This window comes from Schistocerca piceifrons, chromosome 4 (assembly GCF_021461385.2).
Source record: "Schistocerca piceifrons isolate TAMUIC-IGC-003096 chromosome 4, iqSchPice1.1, whole genome shotgun sequence".
Taxonomy (NCBI): Eukaryota; Metazoa; Arthropoda; class Insecta; order Orthoptera; family Acrididae; genus Schistocerca; species Schistocerca piceifrons.
The window spans coordinates 420254922-420270428 of NC_060141.1; the positions used below are offsets into that span (position 1 = coordinate 420254922).

General features: G+C 39.5%; 1 protein-coding gene across 1 annotated transcript in view; it reads left to right on the forward strand.

The window, feature by feature from the left end:
• Positions 1 to 15507, forward strand: part of LOC124796319 (cytosolic non-specific dipeptidase) — a 176408-nt gene that overhangs the window by 111479 nt on the left and 49422 nt on the right. The window contains exons 3-4 of the mRNA XM_047260449.1: positions 2000 to 2275; positions 5166 to 5395. Coding sequence (XP_047116405.1) covers positions 2000 to 2275; positions 5166 to 5395 — 506 coding nt within the window. The remainder of the gene's footprint in view (positions 1 to 1999; positions 2276 to 5165; positions 5396 to 15507) is intronic.

Genomic DNA, 15507 nt, shown 5'->3' on the forward strand with positions numbered 1-15507 from the left:
AGTGATGTGCTGTTGGCAGCTGAAGCCTTCCATAAGAACCCCATAGGCAGTCCCCTAATAGAAGTTGGAATCCCAGCACTGAGGGTCAGACACTAGCAACTTTTTGTGAAATATGCAGCCACAAACTATCAGATGCCTAACAGTCTATGTGAATCGGCTCTTGTTTCACAGTCAACAATTCAGACTATTTAGAAATCATTCAAAAATAGGGGGACCAGCTGGGTAATGATTGGGTGCTCCGTGCAAGGAGCTCCAACTGTCTCCTCTTTCCTGTGTGCGCAGAGTTCTTTCTTGGCATCCTCCCCGTGTTGTGTATCTAGTCCTATGATTAGGATGGACCTGTTGTGTGGCCCTAAGGAAACTACTGCTCTGATCATTCTCAGACACCTATTCTGTTAGGATCTCCATGACTACCTAAATCCAGTGTGCATCTACACACATGGATCAAAAGCTAATGACAGGGTTGGTTATGCTTTTGCACACAAGGGGACATGAGAAGCACTCTGTGAAGTTCATCCAGAATATACATTACAGAGTTGGTTGCCACAAACGGGCTCTGCAATACATTAAAACTCATGATGGACTTTCTTATTTGTAGTAACTCCATGAGTTGCTTACAAGGCATACTCAGCGCTACCCATAAATTTTTTGGTCACTAATATCCAAGACAACAGATTAAGACCTATAAGCTGACCTTCACAGCTGCAGAACCATCTAGACACCAAGCCACATGGGTATTTCAGGAAATGAATTCACTCACAAATTAGATAAAATGGTTCAAATGGCTCTGAGCACTATGGAACTTAACATCTGAGGTCATCAGTCCCCTAGACTTAGAACTACTTAAACCTAACTAACCTAAGGACACCACACACATCCATGGCCAAGGCAGGATTCGAACTTGTGACCGTAGCAGCAGCACGGTTCTGGACTGAAGCACCTAGAACTGCTCGGCCACAAATTAGATAAAGACACAGCCACAAGAGACAAATTTGAACTCAGTGTACCAGATCTAAAATTGCAAATGTGTCATAAAAATTTCAAAATATTGGATATGAAATGGCAGGCTACCACAACACTTGACTAGCTGAGTGCTGTCCAGGACCCCACCACAGTATAGCATATTCCCTCCGAGCCTCTCGGAAAGATGTCATTGTACTGTGCTGACTGTATTGTCCACATCAAGAGTTCCATTTATGTCAAGAGGACTGCCTTCAATGCAGCTGTGGTAGCCGTCTCGTTATAGTTGATATTCTGACAGTGTGTGCCCTGCTGGCTGATTTGAGATGGGCCATTGACTTATCTACCTCCTTACCCAGATACTTGCAGGTGATGGAATATCAGCTAGCAAAAGTCAAATATTTCCTGAGGGGAAGTGGATTTCATAATAAAGTGTAATGTATCTCCACATTCGGTGTCAAGGGTGCAAACGGGGGCATGACTCTTGCTGTGGCATTTTACCTGACTGGCCTTTGGCAGCTTTGTACCCCTGCACTTTCATGCATTTTTTAATATTTATGTATGTATTTCGTTTAGTCAAATTGACACTCCCACTCATACGATCTTCATTTTCTCCCCACATTTTTGTAGTACTGACTGACTATGATGACTCTTCTTGATGTATCCTTCAGTGACTGGCAACTGTTTTTACCTACCTATGTTTTCTCACACTAGTGTTGCACAAATTTTCATCTCCAATGACAAGGTCAGACACTGAAGCTAATGATTTTTCTTTTCCTGTTCCACATCATTTTATGTGAATTTACAGTGCAATGAAAACCGATAACCAAGGTATTTAGTTTCTTTAAAATCATAATCATCATCAGATTAACTGTGACAAGAACAGTGACAGGAAAAAATGAAAAATAAAAAAAATTAGTTATATTGCTTTTATTTTATTACTTAAAAACTGATATCATATAATATATTAATAATATTTAAACATTAGTACAATTCTTAATTAGTTTATTTACTTATTTATTAAATGTTGTTGTTACAGGTTACTCCAAGTGGAAAAAAATTACCTTTGCCACCTGTTTTATGTGGTATTCTTGGTAAAGATCCAAAGAAGAAAACGGTTTGTGTGTATGGACACTTAGATGTTCAACCTGCTGCAGTTACTGATGGATGGCACACTGACCCTTTCACTCTGACAGAAAAAGATGGGAAACTGTATGGAAGAGGTGCCACAGATGATAAAGGCCCAGTTATTGGCTGGATTAATGCAATAGAAGCATATAAAAATCTTGGCATTGAAATACCAGTTAATATCAAAGTAAGTTGTGTTTATCCATGGAGTAAGTAAACATTTTTCTCCTATCAATTACAGAAATGCCACAGTGAATCATTTGCTGTTTGCACTTAAAATTTGATTTCTTTTTACCTCTTTACATTTGATTGTGGTACTTTATACATGGTGGGGCTTTAGACAAATTTGCTGATTTGTAGTATTTTTCCAATACCAGTTTGCTTGTGAAGACTGACAATATCTTCATATGAAATACTGTCTAGCAAGATGATATCTGGAACATGTATCGGCAGGAATATTTTCTCCTCTAGAAAGGTACTGAATATCTCTGATGAACTGGCAGAAATTCCAGATGTTGCAGTTGCCTAGGTGCTATTTTTCTTCTGGACACTGTTTGAAAGCAAGTGTTGATGGCTTGTGGTGTGTGAATATTGTGAATTCTCTGCCTTCCAGAAGATAACAAAAGTGTTTGACTGCTGGATATGCTGCTAACAATTCACAATCATAGGTACAACAGTCACAGTGTTTGTGGGTCAGAGACCTAGGGAGAAGTGCAAATGGCACAGGTGTTTCTTCTTGCAATTGGTGAAAAGAAGCACCTATATCATAGTCCAAAGCATCAACCATCAAAATTAAGGGTAGATGTGTTGAGGGATGAGCAAGCTGAATTACACTGGCAAGTTCTACTCTTAACCTTGTGATTGATTTGTCTGCTTTATCGATCCATGTAATAGGGATGATTATCCTTCCTCTTGATGTTCTTGCACAAGTTAAACGAAGATTGTTGGATTTCTGCTGTAGAAGTTTACCAGTCCTAGTTCTGTTACTGTTTCAGGATGAGGAAAATCTTTGCTTACTTTCAATTTTTCCTCTTGTTGTAAAATTCCATGCTGTGATACAAGATAACACAAGCTAACACAGGTCAGCAACTGGAAGCAGTTAATTCTGTGAATTACCTGGAAGTAGGTATTAGGAGTGATTTCAAATGGAATGATCATATAAAGTTGATTGTCGGTAAAGCGGATGCCAGACTGAAATTCATTGGAAGAATCCTAAGGAAATGCAATTTGAAAACAAAGGAAGTAGGTTACAGTACGCTTGTTCGCCCACTGCTTGAATATTGCTCACCAGTGTGGGATCCATACCAGATAGGGTTGATAGAAGAGATAGAGAAGATCCAACGGAGAGCAGCGCGCTTCGTTACAGGATCATTTAGTAATCGCGAAAGCGTTATGGAGATGATAGATAAACTCCAGTGGAAGACTCTGCAGGAGAGACGCTCAGTAGCTCGGTACGGGCTTTTGTTGAAGTTTCGAGAACATACCTTCACCGAGGAGTCAAGCAGTATATTGCTCCCTCCTACGTATATCTCGTGAAGAGACCATGAGGATAAAATCAGAGAGATTAGAGCCCACACAGAGGCATACCGACCATCCATCTTTCCACAAACAATACGAGACTGGAATAGAAGGGAGAACTGATAGAGGTACTCAAGGTACCCTCCACCACACACAGTCAGGTGGCTTGCGGAGTATGGATGTAGATGTAGATATAGATATAGATATCACTTTATCCCCAAAAATGCATTTCCCCACATTTATATTAAAATGTTAATAATCCGGACATTCAAGATGATGTTGCAGATACATTATATGTTCTTCATCTAATGCTGAGGCAATGAGAATGCCATCTAAGTGGGAATACAAAAAGGCAAATCATCCAAAATTGTCTGAATAAACCATTGGAATGTTTGGGCTGCACTGCAGAGAGCAAATGGCATTTTCAAAAATGTGAAAAGTCCAAATGGTGTAAATAACAGCTGTTTCAGGCACATCTTATGCCACACCAGGAATGTTGTTATAACCTCAGATAAAGTCAGTTTTAGAGAATATCTTTCTGTTTAAGAGTTAGCAGTTGATATCTTGTAAATGAGGCACCGGATGGTAGTCTGACACAGTGACAGCATTTACAGCTCTGTAATCTCCACAGAGACGCCAAGTTCCATTTTTCTTTGGAACAAGATGAGAAGATTAGACCAGCAACTTTTAGAAGGACGATATAACCCAAGGTTGATGACATCTAGAAATTCAATTTTTTCTCTTGCAAATTTTACTGGTGATAAGTGTCTGGCTCATGCAGACCCTGGAGGTCCTGTAGTTGTGTAGACATATTTCCTATACTTAAGGGCATCCATAAAAACAAAAGAACAACCTTATTCTCATGTTTCTTTGCCAGAAAGGTGATATTTTCACAGCCATATGCGATATTTCTGTGCTTGTGTTCTTTGATGGAGGGCTTGCCATAAAACAGTGTATATAAATTAATGCCATAAAATTAGTATAATGTTTGTGATTTTTGCACACTTACAATCATGTTATGGGTTCTGCAGCTATGGTATAGTAAAAATAATTCCTTATTTAGCACTAAACAAAACTACAATAAATGCGCGTATATTTTTTGAAATCATGTTGTATAGGAAATGATAAACTGAAATAAAAGATTACGTACCTCAATATGTAGCAATATTTTTAACAGAATTTATATTTCACTGCATCAATAGCAACCACAAGCTCAATGCTAATAAAATTAATCAAACCACACCCTTTTATGATTACTCCTCCCCCCCCCCCCCCCACCCCCACCCCCCCTAAAAAAGAGCTCCTGCCTTTGCCTAGAGGGTACAAATCTTCGCCTCTTGTTCTGTGATCTTCCTGTCTTTTTAAGCAAACCCAGAGTATACATAGGTAGCCTCACTGTGAATATATTCTTCTGTCTCCCTGCATCTTTTTATTTACTTGCATGATAAATATTCCCTAGAAGCATTACAGTGCCATAAATCTTCTTTAAAAGTATAGGTAACAGCTTGAATATATTTTCATCTTATGAAAATCTGAGTGTTTATTTCCTTTTGTTACAGTTTGTGTTTGAAGGAATGGAAGAATCGGGCAGTGAAGGATTAGATGAATTATTATATTCTGTCAAAGATACATTTCTGAAGGATATAGACTATGTTTGTATTTCTGATAATTATTGGCTTGGAACAACCAAGCCATGTTTGACTTATGGGCTAAGAGGAATTTGCTACTTCTTTATTGAAGTTGAGTCATCTGCAAAGGATCTGCATAGTGGTGTGATGGGAGGCACTGTGTAAGTATTTCAATTCTGATATTAATATAATAGAGGGAAACATTCCACGTGGGAAAAATATATCTGAAAAAAACAAAGATGATGTGACTTACCAAACGAAAGCACTGGCAGGTCGATAGACACACAAACAAATCTTTGACAAGGGCTGTTTGGTTGAATCTGGGATATGGTTTGACTGTTGTATTCTTGATTTTTGATCATTTTGGTATAAATAAGTGGAAAAGAGAGGTTTCCCCTTTCAGATGTGGAGTGGAAATTGTTGGCATGCACTTTTTTATCCTTATGATGGACAGCCATGGCAAAAATTATCATATTACTCCAGAACAAATCTGAATGCTTTCACAGTACTGTATAAAATGGTCCAGTTGTTTGTGTGTCTATCGACCTGCCAGCACTTTCATTTGGTAAGTCACATCATCTTTGTTTTTTTAGATATATTTCAATTCTGATATGCATATAATGTTGCTTGCACAGTTTCGAACATATTTTTTTAAATTTTATGGCAAGTGTCACATAAGTGAAAAGTGCCCCCTTTTGTAATTGGGACTAGTGACATAAAAAAAGGATGAATAAACAAAAACAATGGAAATAAATACCCCTCCCCCCCCCCCTCTCTCTCTCTCTCTCTCTCTCCCCCCCCCCCCCCTCCCTCTCCTCTCCTCCCCCCTCCCTCCCTCCTTCTCTCACCTTTCTCTTGTTTCTTGTAGCTTTCTGTTCCCAACTGGAAAAAAAATAAATGTGGATGTAACATGAGTTCTGTTGTTTAATGTGAATTCATCTGACTTATTAGAAGAAGTGATGAACTTTTTTGTATTTATCTAACATAATAAGTTTTAATTTGCCACACTTGAAATTAGTAGATGGTCAAGAAATCAACAAATATTACATGCTAGAACAGGTTTCTCGTATATATAGCTAGTAATAAGTGCAGTCCTAAGCTTAAGTTTATGTTCAAGATATGTCACTGCTTCAGATATGTCACTTCAGCCTTACTTAAGATTTTTTTGTGACTCAGCATATTGTTAAATGTGACTTCCACAGCAGTATTTGTCTTTGTAAAGAACATTAACCTCCAAGAAAAAAGGGAAAAAACTATGTTTCATTGTAGTTCAGCTAACAACATTGTTGACTGGATCTCTCTTCTTGTTAGTGAAAACTGGTGATTGCTGTAATGCATACTAATTTCCTCTCAGAGCTAGGGATATGGTTTGACTGTTGTATTCTTGATTTTTGATCATTTTGGTATAAATAAGTGGAAAAGAGAGGTTTCCCCTTTCAGATGTGGAGTGGAAATTGTTGGCGTGCACTTTTTTATCCTTATGATGGACAGCCATGGCAAAAATTATCATATTACTCCAGAACAAATCTGAATGCTTTCACAGTACTGTATAAAACGGTCCAGTTGCTCTGTGTAGGAATGCAGAAGTGAGAAAAATCAACCATGCACTCTCTCCTAATCAACTAATTACAACAATATCATATTACATATCAAGGTGTCCAACAGTAATTTATTTAATTCAGATTTAAATCGTATTTCATCCCAGTGTTTTCTCCTTTTGTCTAGTCATATTGTCTTTGGATTATCCTTTTAGAAATGATTTACTCTAATATTTATTGTCACTGTTAACCATTTCAGCTGTGCTTGCACTTAAAGTAGTTGCAAGAAGCAGATTTCTTTCTCAGATTTCTGTAACTTTGGAAAAATAGTACAGAAATCCACATTGTGTCAAAACAAAATTATTTATTTACTGCTGTGGCACTTATATAGTCATTAGCCTTGAAGTCACAAGCCTACAGCAATAAAATTGGAAGAGAAAAAATTTAACAATGATAAGAAGCATACAAGGTGGAATCCAAAATTTTCGGGACTGGTGCTGCCATCTGGAAAGTAGGCGTAGTAGATCTTTGCACCGCTAGGTGGCAAGAACTGCACATCTGATGAGTCAGTGTGTGGAGTGGCATTCAGCTGGGAGGATATGTTGTGTGTCCATGGTGATTTCCGTAATACTCTGTGTTTGGTGTGTGGCGATTTTACGATGGATCACCTGTGTATCAAATTCTTTGTGAATCTCGGGAAAATTGCTACGGAGAGCCTTCAATGATTCAACTGGATTTACTGTTATGACCCAAAGACAAAGCAACAATGTCCCAGTGGAAGAGCCCAGGCTCTCCAAGACCCAAAAAAAGCGAGATAGGTGAAGAGCAAAGTGAAGATCATGATCTTCATCTTTGATACCAAGGGAATTGTGCACAAAGAATTTGTCCCATCCAACCAAACAGTGAATTCCATGTACTACTGTGATGGTTTGCGACAGCTCTGTGAAAACGTGCGGCGATGACGGCGCGATCTTTGGCATCAAGGGAACTGGCTGCTGCATCATGACAACACGTCCTGTCTCACATCCTTACTCACCAGGACCTTTTTGGCAAAAAACAACATGGCGGTTGTACCCCACCCACCATAGTCACGAGATTTGGCACCTTGCGACTTTGCGTTATTCCCAAAACTGAAACTCAAGTTGGAAGGCCGTCAGTTCGACACTCTAGAGAGGATTCAAGAAGCATCACTGGCAGTGATAAATGCCCTCAAGGAACAGAACTTCCAGAAAATGTTTGACCAGTGGCAGAAGCGCTGGGACCGCTGTGTACGTGCGAATGGGAACTACTTCGAGGGTGGTGGTGATCATTAGTCCAAAGGTAAGGTTTTCAACGGATGACAGCACCAGTCCTGAAAATTTTGGATAACACCTTGTATATCTGAAGCTACTTTATGCGCAACAAAGTATGGTGTAATAACATTACAAATTCATCATTTTATCTCTTGCTTCTCAGTACCTGTCCACAACATGTTTTGCAGACAGTGGTGTATAAATAATTAAGCATAAAGCGTCCATGGAATCCCGGCTGTTGCAGTGTGTGCAGCTTGAACTGTCAAGAATAGCTAGATTGTGAAAAGGGCTGCTGAAGTGGTTGTGTCATGTTGTGCTTGGAAATCTCAAAACGGCTTCTCTTCGGGGCCATTCTGGGAGTGAAAATTACAGGGCACCTTTCGAAGGATTATACTTGATTTTTATATGCAGACCAGCTTGATAATGAATGTTTGCAGCTGCTCTGGTCTTTCATTTCACTCCCTCTAGTTCCCCTGTGGAAGGGTATCCACTGAAAGCAGGTATTCTTGCCTGTGTCATAACTTTCCAATGTTTTCTCTGCACACTGGAAGCACCACGTAATTACAGATCACCAGTGCAGCTGTTTTTGAAGTACTTAATATTACTGGTTTACCAAATCTGATATCTGTAGGTAAAATGATACAGAGCAATAGTTATGGCTCTAATGTCTCCATCAGAATATATATGATGTTTCCTAATGTTACATATCCTGTGCATTGTTGGCATTCTATTCTGGCTCCCATGTCTCTAATCTTCTCTGGAATCCATCACTGTAAACCTGTAGCTATTTATTTTCTTCATATCAAGATCTAATAGTTTTCAGTGCAGAAACTTTGAGCACTTAGACCCTTTTTTTCCCCTAACCATTACGTAAAATGTAGTGTGTGACTGGTGTGATGCAACTCAAGTGGGTTGGTTGGAGTCAGTAGCTTACATTTATCCAATGATATGCATAGTTTTTATTTCCTACATTACTTTTTAGACATAACCCTCCTGCAGTTTTAGCCTGTGGCTACTATGGTAGGAGTGGTGATGGTACTGTAAGTCTGATAAGGCCTTTGCGTATTTTTAAAGTAGATTCAGATATCTGAGATCTTGAATTTGTAGTGGAAATTTTACAGCATGGGCTATCATTCTCATCACTTGGTTAGGAACGCACTCTACTTTGTTGTGGTGGTTGGGGGGGTGGAGGATGGGGAGAGGGGGGGGGGATAATCCAATTCCAGGAAACATTTTTCTTTAATAATTTACACAAATTTGGAGAGTTCGTACTATGGTCACTGATGAATTTCCGGTAGAAATCGCACGTCCCTGTGAAAGATATCAACTGTTTTTTGCTCACTGGCCTCATACTTTCTGCAGTGGTCTTGATCTTATCCGTGTTAGACAGTATCCCTTCAGTTGTTAATTGATGGCCTAAAGAAGTTAATTCCACATGCATAAATTCATGTTTACTAAGTTTGAGTGTCATTCCCCCATTCTGTAATGCCCTGAACACCTTTTCTAACAACAGACAATGTCCGTGCCATATACCACTAGTGATCAGTATATCATCTACGTACACTGTAAGCTGCCTCATCAACTCATACCCAAGTACATGACTCAGTGCTTTAATAAAAATAGTTGTTGTTGTTGTATGAATAGACTAAATGGAACAGCTCTCAGCATGTATGTCCTTCCCTCAAACAAAAAAGCTGTATATCTTCAGATTTTCTTGGAAGTGGCACCTGCCATAACACACAGGTCAGATCCACACTAGACATTAACATCACATTATTAAATTTTAGCAACAACTCATTCATAGTTTATGGTTGGTCATTTTCTCATACCATTATTTTACTGTATTTAGTCTCCTGGCATCTAGCACATTGTGTACAGTTCCGTCCTTCTTCCTAACCACTACAATTGGACTGTTGTATTCATTCCTTTCCTGTTCTCTTACTTTCCATTCCAGCATTTGTTGAATTCGATCCGTGACTGCTTCTTTGTCCCTCATTGCAATCAGGAAAGGCTTTACCTTAATGACAACATGAGGTGGCACGTTAAGCGAATACTCAAAATTCACTACCTTCCCTGGCTTATCAGAAAACACACTTTTATGTTTATGCAGAAGTTCACCTTGTTGAAACCTTCTCACTTCTGATAAGTCCTGCATCTCCTTTACCTTATTATCTATTTGTTCACCTGCACATGACTCCTCATACTTTTCATTTTCCTTCTGTAAATGTGCCATCACTGTATCTTCTTTTAACTTTGTTCTCTTTTTGTACCCTCCAGCATCAAAATCCAAAATTATAACCTTATCCCCAATATTACAGCCATATTTATACAGAAAGTCCATGCTGTAAATAATGTTTACTGGCAATCCTGAAATGATAAAACAGCACACACTAAAACAATAATTATTTATCGTAAATTCTAAAATTATTTTATTTCTGATGGACTTATTGCATGCCCCAGTTGCACTTACAATTAGCTCTAGTAGATTCCTACTTCTTACTCGTTGCCACAAGGATTCAAACACAGGTGATATATTTGAGCCAGTATCCAGCAATGCTTCACTTTCAACATTCTGCACTATTAACTTGACAATAGGATGCACCTTCTGTACGTTTATGACTTTTAATTCAGCTTCCTCCATCATATCAACCTCAATTTCCTCCCTGCTCTCTTTATCCATCATACATGCATCCCCACACCCATTCCCATATTCAGTCTCCATATCTCCTTTAAATAAATCATTAGATATTTCACCTGCATTCCCATATTTCAATTTCTGCATCTTTCTAGCCACTTTGGATTTTAACTGCTCCCATTCCTCTGGCACCAACATCTGAAGCACCTTCGCATATCACACCCCATAATTTACATTAATGCTCCTCCTTCACCATCCATTCATTGATAATATCCCTACTTAGACCCACATGATTTCTGTCTTCCCTGAATACAAATGTTTTCACTGTATTTACTGAGCAGATCAATTCATTATTAATAAAACTGATATTACCTTGCTCTATCTTTGGCACTGGCATATTCAAATCTTTCACACTTGCTAGACCATTGCCACATACAACATCATCTGCCTCCTTTGTAATAAACTCATTTACATTATGCAAAGAACTCTTGAGATTTACTCCGCCAATACTGTCAGCAACATTTATTAGAGTTCTAACAGGCTCAGCTCCAATTTCCAGTCCCGCAGCACCCCCAAATGTAGACAAACCAATGCTATTCTCGTCCCCTCTATGCTCCACTATCTCATCCCTATCAAATAACTCCCTTATGTAACCCAGTTCATTGTCACATCACTGATACTTCTCCCATTTGTATCTTTATTTCTCTTATTAAATTTCATAAAACCTCCCCACATATAAGTGTTACCCAGCACAGCATCCATCTGGCATATAGCCATCTTCCTCCCTTCCCTCTAATGTTTATTGTACCCTTCTCTGGTCCTATTCACAGCATATGTCCTAGTCGTCCTATGCACCTTAGGTGAAGCTCTGTCTGATTTTCTGTCCACCTACTTTGAAATTCTGCACTGTGTCATCCCCTGTGCCTGTGTTCATTATCATTTCTTCTAGGTGATAGTCATTTCTACCCCTTTAATGGTTTATTTCTTCTCTGTCCTGGCTATTTCTCCAGTCCCCATTCCTATTACTTGACCACCTGTTCCCATTATCATTGAAATTATTCTGATTTCTGTGATCTTCCTTGTGTTCTACCAATTTTGGTTTATAACACAGTGCCCTGTCCATGTTCTCAAAAAAATTCAAAAACGCTTCCATTGAATCAGTAGGGCTATGTATTAGATCCCATTGCAAGTTCTCTGGCAACCTTCTTTTTAATGTTGATATTTCTGTTAGTACCCCTAATGGTCTGTCTAAATGCATTAGTTTGCTGAGCTCCCTCACACTGAATTCTCTCGTAGTTTCTCTACCACTTCTGTAGTTTAGCCTATTTAAGAAATCATTTTGCAACCTTAATTGCCTGGCCTGCCCCCCAATATTTATGCAAGAACATTGCTTCAAATTTCTTATTGTCTACAAATTCCTCAGCATCCTGATTAGCCCAAGTCTGAGCTGGTTCCTCCAGCTTTCTCTTTAGAAATTTAACTATTGCCTCCTCACTCATCGCTATTACAAAGCTATCTTTGTATGTGGCCAAGAAATCTACACATAGTACTTACTTTCACCATTGAATGGCTTTATATTACTAATAATTCGCATGCGACACACTATCATCATGCCTGCCTGTCCTGCTGCTGCATTACTTAGGGTTTCATTCAGATTGTCTATCTTTCCTTGCATCATTTTGGCTTCCCCTTTTAACTTTTCATTGCCGATTTTAATTACAGATTCTAGTTCAACATCTGTCTGGAGTTCACATTTCCTGCACTGTTCTCCTTTGCTTCAATTTATCCCCCAAGTTCAGATTCTACAGTCTACACATTGGTTCCCAGCTCCTTTCCTACTTTGTCCATTTATTGGCTCGCTTTTGAAGATTTTTCATGAGTTTCTAGTTTATTTTCAAGTTTTTCCAATCAGATCTCCAACAGCTCAAACTTTTGATTTACTGCATTTATTTTCTCTCCAAGTTCAGTTTCAGATTTTATACTTCCATCTAGATAAAATTTTATGTTTTCCAATTTTAAATCTAAACTTTCAACTAATTTCTCAATCAGTGTGTTCAATAATCGAGTGAGTTCACTTCCTGGCACCCAACCATGCTCCTTTGGCATAACAGAGCTTCTACTATCACTCCCAACATCCTCTGATCTTCATTCACTTGGAAGTTTCTGTATCTCATCATCCATGGCTGATGACTAGCAACATATAATGCAACTAATGCTTGTACTTAACTTGTGGCTGCTATGACATCAACTGTTACTGCAACATGTGGAGCAGGTGACGATAAAGACACTGTGAAGACAGCAGCAAGGAAACAATATGGGGTGAACGTTGGCGATGGTATAGCTTGGCTACAGCGTGAGCTTGGAGATGGCCTGGCGACGGCATGGAGATGGTCGAGACATGTTCATGTGTGGCACAGCAAGTGAGAACAGAAACACTGACCAGTGCTGGTAAGGTCAGTGGCATCTCACTATGTCTACCACGTGGACCAGCAGCTTCCCAAATTTGTGAAAGACTGTCACACAAAATGTGGCAGCATGAGCTAGGCCTACACTGTAGAGTCTCTTACACTGCAGGCTACTGCTATATTAGTGTTCACATATGCACAATGATTGCACAGTCAGACTATTACTGCTATGCACAGTCTATAGGTCTGCGCCTCCACACTGACTGTTCACAGGCCTATACAGTTTGTGGGACACTCGATCCTGAAATACTTACCTGGAAAAAGTTGAATCCAAGTTGGGCCCATCCAATTGCAACATACCAGGGAGGTAGCATGCACAAGTAAACGCCTGTTGAGAGTTCAATAACAGGAACCAATGCTACTTTTCATCCAAATGAACATCCTAAGATTAGCAGATGCCTCATGGTTGCATTTACCCCTTATGTGGATGTTGTAGTTTCATCAAGTGGCCAGTGAATCTGTCAGTGAATTATGAAGAACACGTTAACACTTTTGAAAACTTTTGATTTAATGATAATAGTTCACAATAGAAGATTCATCAATATGGTAATATTCCAAGTAAAGACTGGGTTGGTCATGTGTCTGCCAGTGCATGAAAGCAGTTTGCTGACAAATTATGTATATGCAAATCCAGAAGAAGACGTTACATAGTACTCAAAAGACAACCAGCTGTTGGTATTTCAGAAGTGCTGAAATACAAATTTCAGTCCTAACATCAAAAGACTTCCAAAATGGCATACTCAGCTCACATACCTGAGCAGTATTTCATTGCCTGAACACCCATGTCCACCAGCAGAAGGCTCAGAAAATCTCTCTGTGTACTTTCAGCTCCATGAGTCACTTAACCGCTACCCTAATCAAAACTACATCAGAGACAAACCACATTTGGTCACAAATGGTCATTTATATTTTACACTTAAATCATATTCATTAAAATTATTTATCACAAAAATTAAAATATTCTTGCTTTCATAAGTATTATAAAATTCACTTTTACTTGTTTTTTAGATCGTTGCATCACCAGATTCCACATATAATAGTCTGCCTGCTTAGCTGAGTGGTAATGTCCTTGCCTCCCACGCAGCGGGCCCAGGTTCGATTCCCTGCCGGGTTGGAGATTGCCTCCACTCGTGGACTTGGTGTTGTCCTCATCATCATTTCATCCTCATCATTGGCACCCAAGTCACCCAATGTGGCATCGACTGAAATAAGGCTTGCACTTGGTGGCCTAACCTGAATGGGGCCTCTCGGCCAACAATGCCATACGATCATTTCATTTCACATACACTAGTCAAGAGTCTTACTATGTGTTATTCAAATGTTATTTTTTTGTTTTTAATATCAATTTCTAAATTCTCATTGAAAACACAGTCAAATCTTATACAGATTAAAGTAAAACTGTTTCATTATGGATGACTTGTCTTAGTACTTATTTTTTCTAAAGCACTTTTCTGGCTCGCCAGAAAATTCTTGGGGAAATTTCCCACAATATACATGTTCCAGCAGATCGTGCCACAGCTGTGATATGTATTACCATACGACACTGCCCCCATTATCTTACAGGGCATCACATGGGTTAATCTTGTGGAGGCTGTAAGGTATTTCAATGAGACAGCTGCTCATCATCTTCAGGTGCTGCTTACTGACATGTTGCTGCAGTGGCTCACCAATATATAAGCTGGCTCATTAGAAAAGTGCAGGTGCCAACAGGTGGGGCTATAACATCATGATACACCCATGCTCATAAATTAAGGATAATGCTGATACATGGTGAAACAACGCTCTGGTGGGTGGTTTGCAGGTTTAAATCACCTCAGGGTATGACCATGCGGTGCATTTGACCTGCGGTTGTCGCACAGTGGTGCTGGCAGCAGTCCACATACGCAGAGGTGTGTTGGTGCACGTCAGGGTACGGTGCAGCGAGTAAGTGTGCAGGCATTTTCAGATGTGCTAATGGTGACTGTGTGTTGAAAATGGCTCAAAGAACACATATTGATGACGTTATGAGGGGCAGAATACTAGAGTGACTGGAGTCTGGTCAAACACAGCGGGTCTTAGCAAGGGCCCTCCATGTGTCACAAAGTGTGATCTGAAGATTATGGCAATGATTCCAGCAGACAGGAAACGTGTCCAGGTGCTACAGTACGGAACATCCACAGTGGAAAGAACCACAAGATGGCCAATATCTCACCATCAGTGCCCGCAGACGGCCATGGAGTACTGCAGGTAGCCTTGCTCGGGACCTTACCGCAGTCACTGGAACAGTTGTCTCCAGATACACAATCTACAGACGACTGAACAGACACGGTTTATTCGCCCGGAGACCTGCAAGGTGCATTCCAC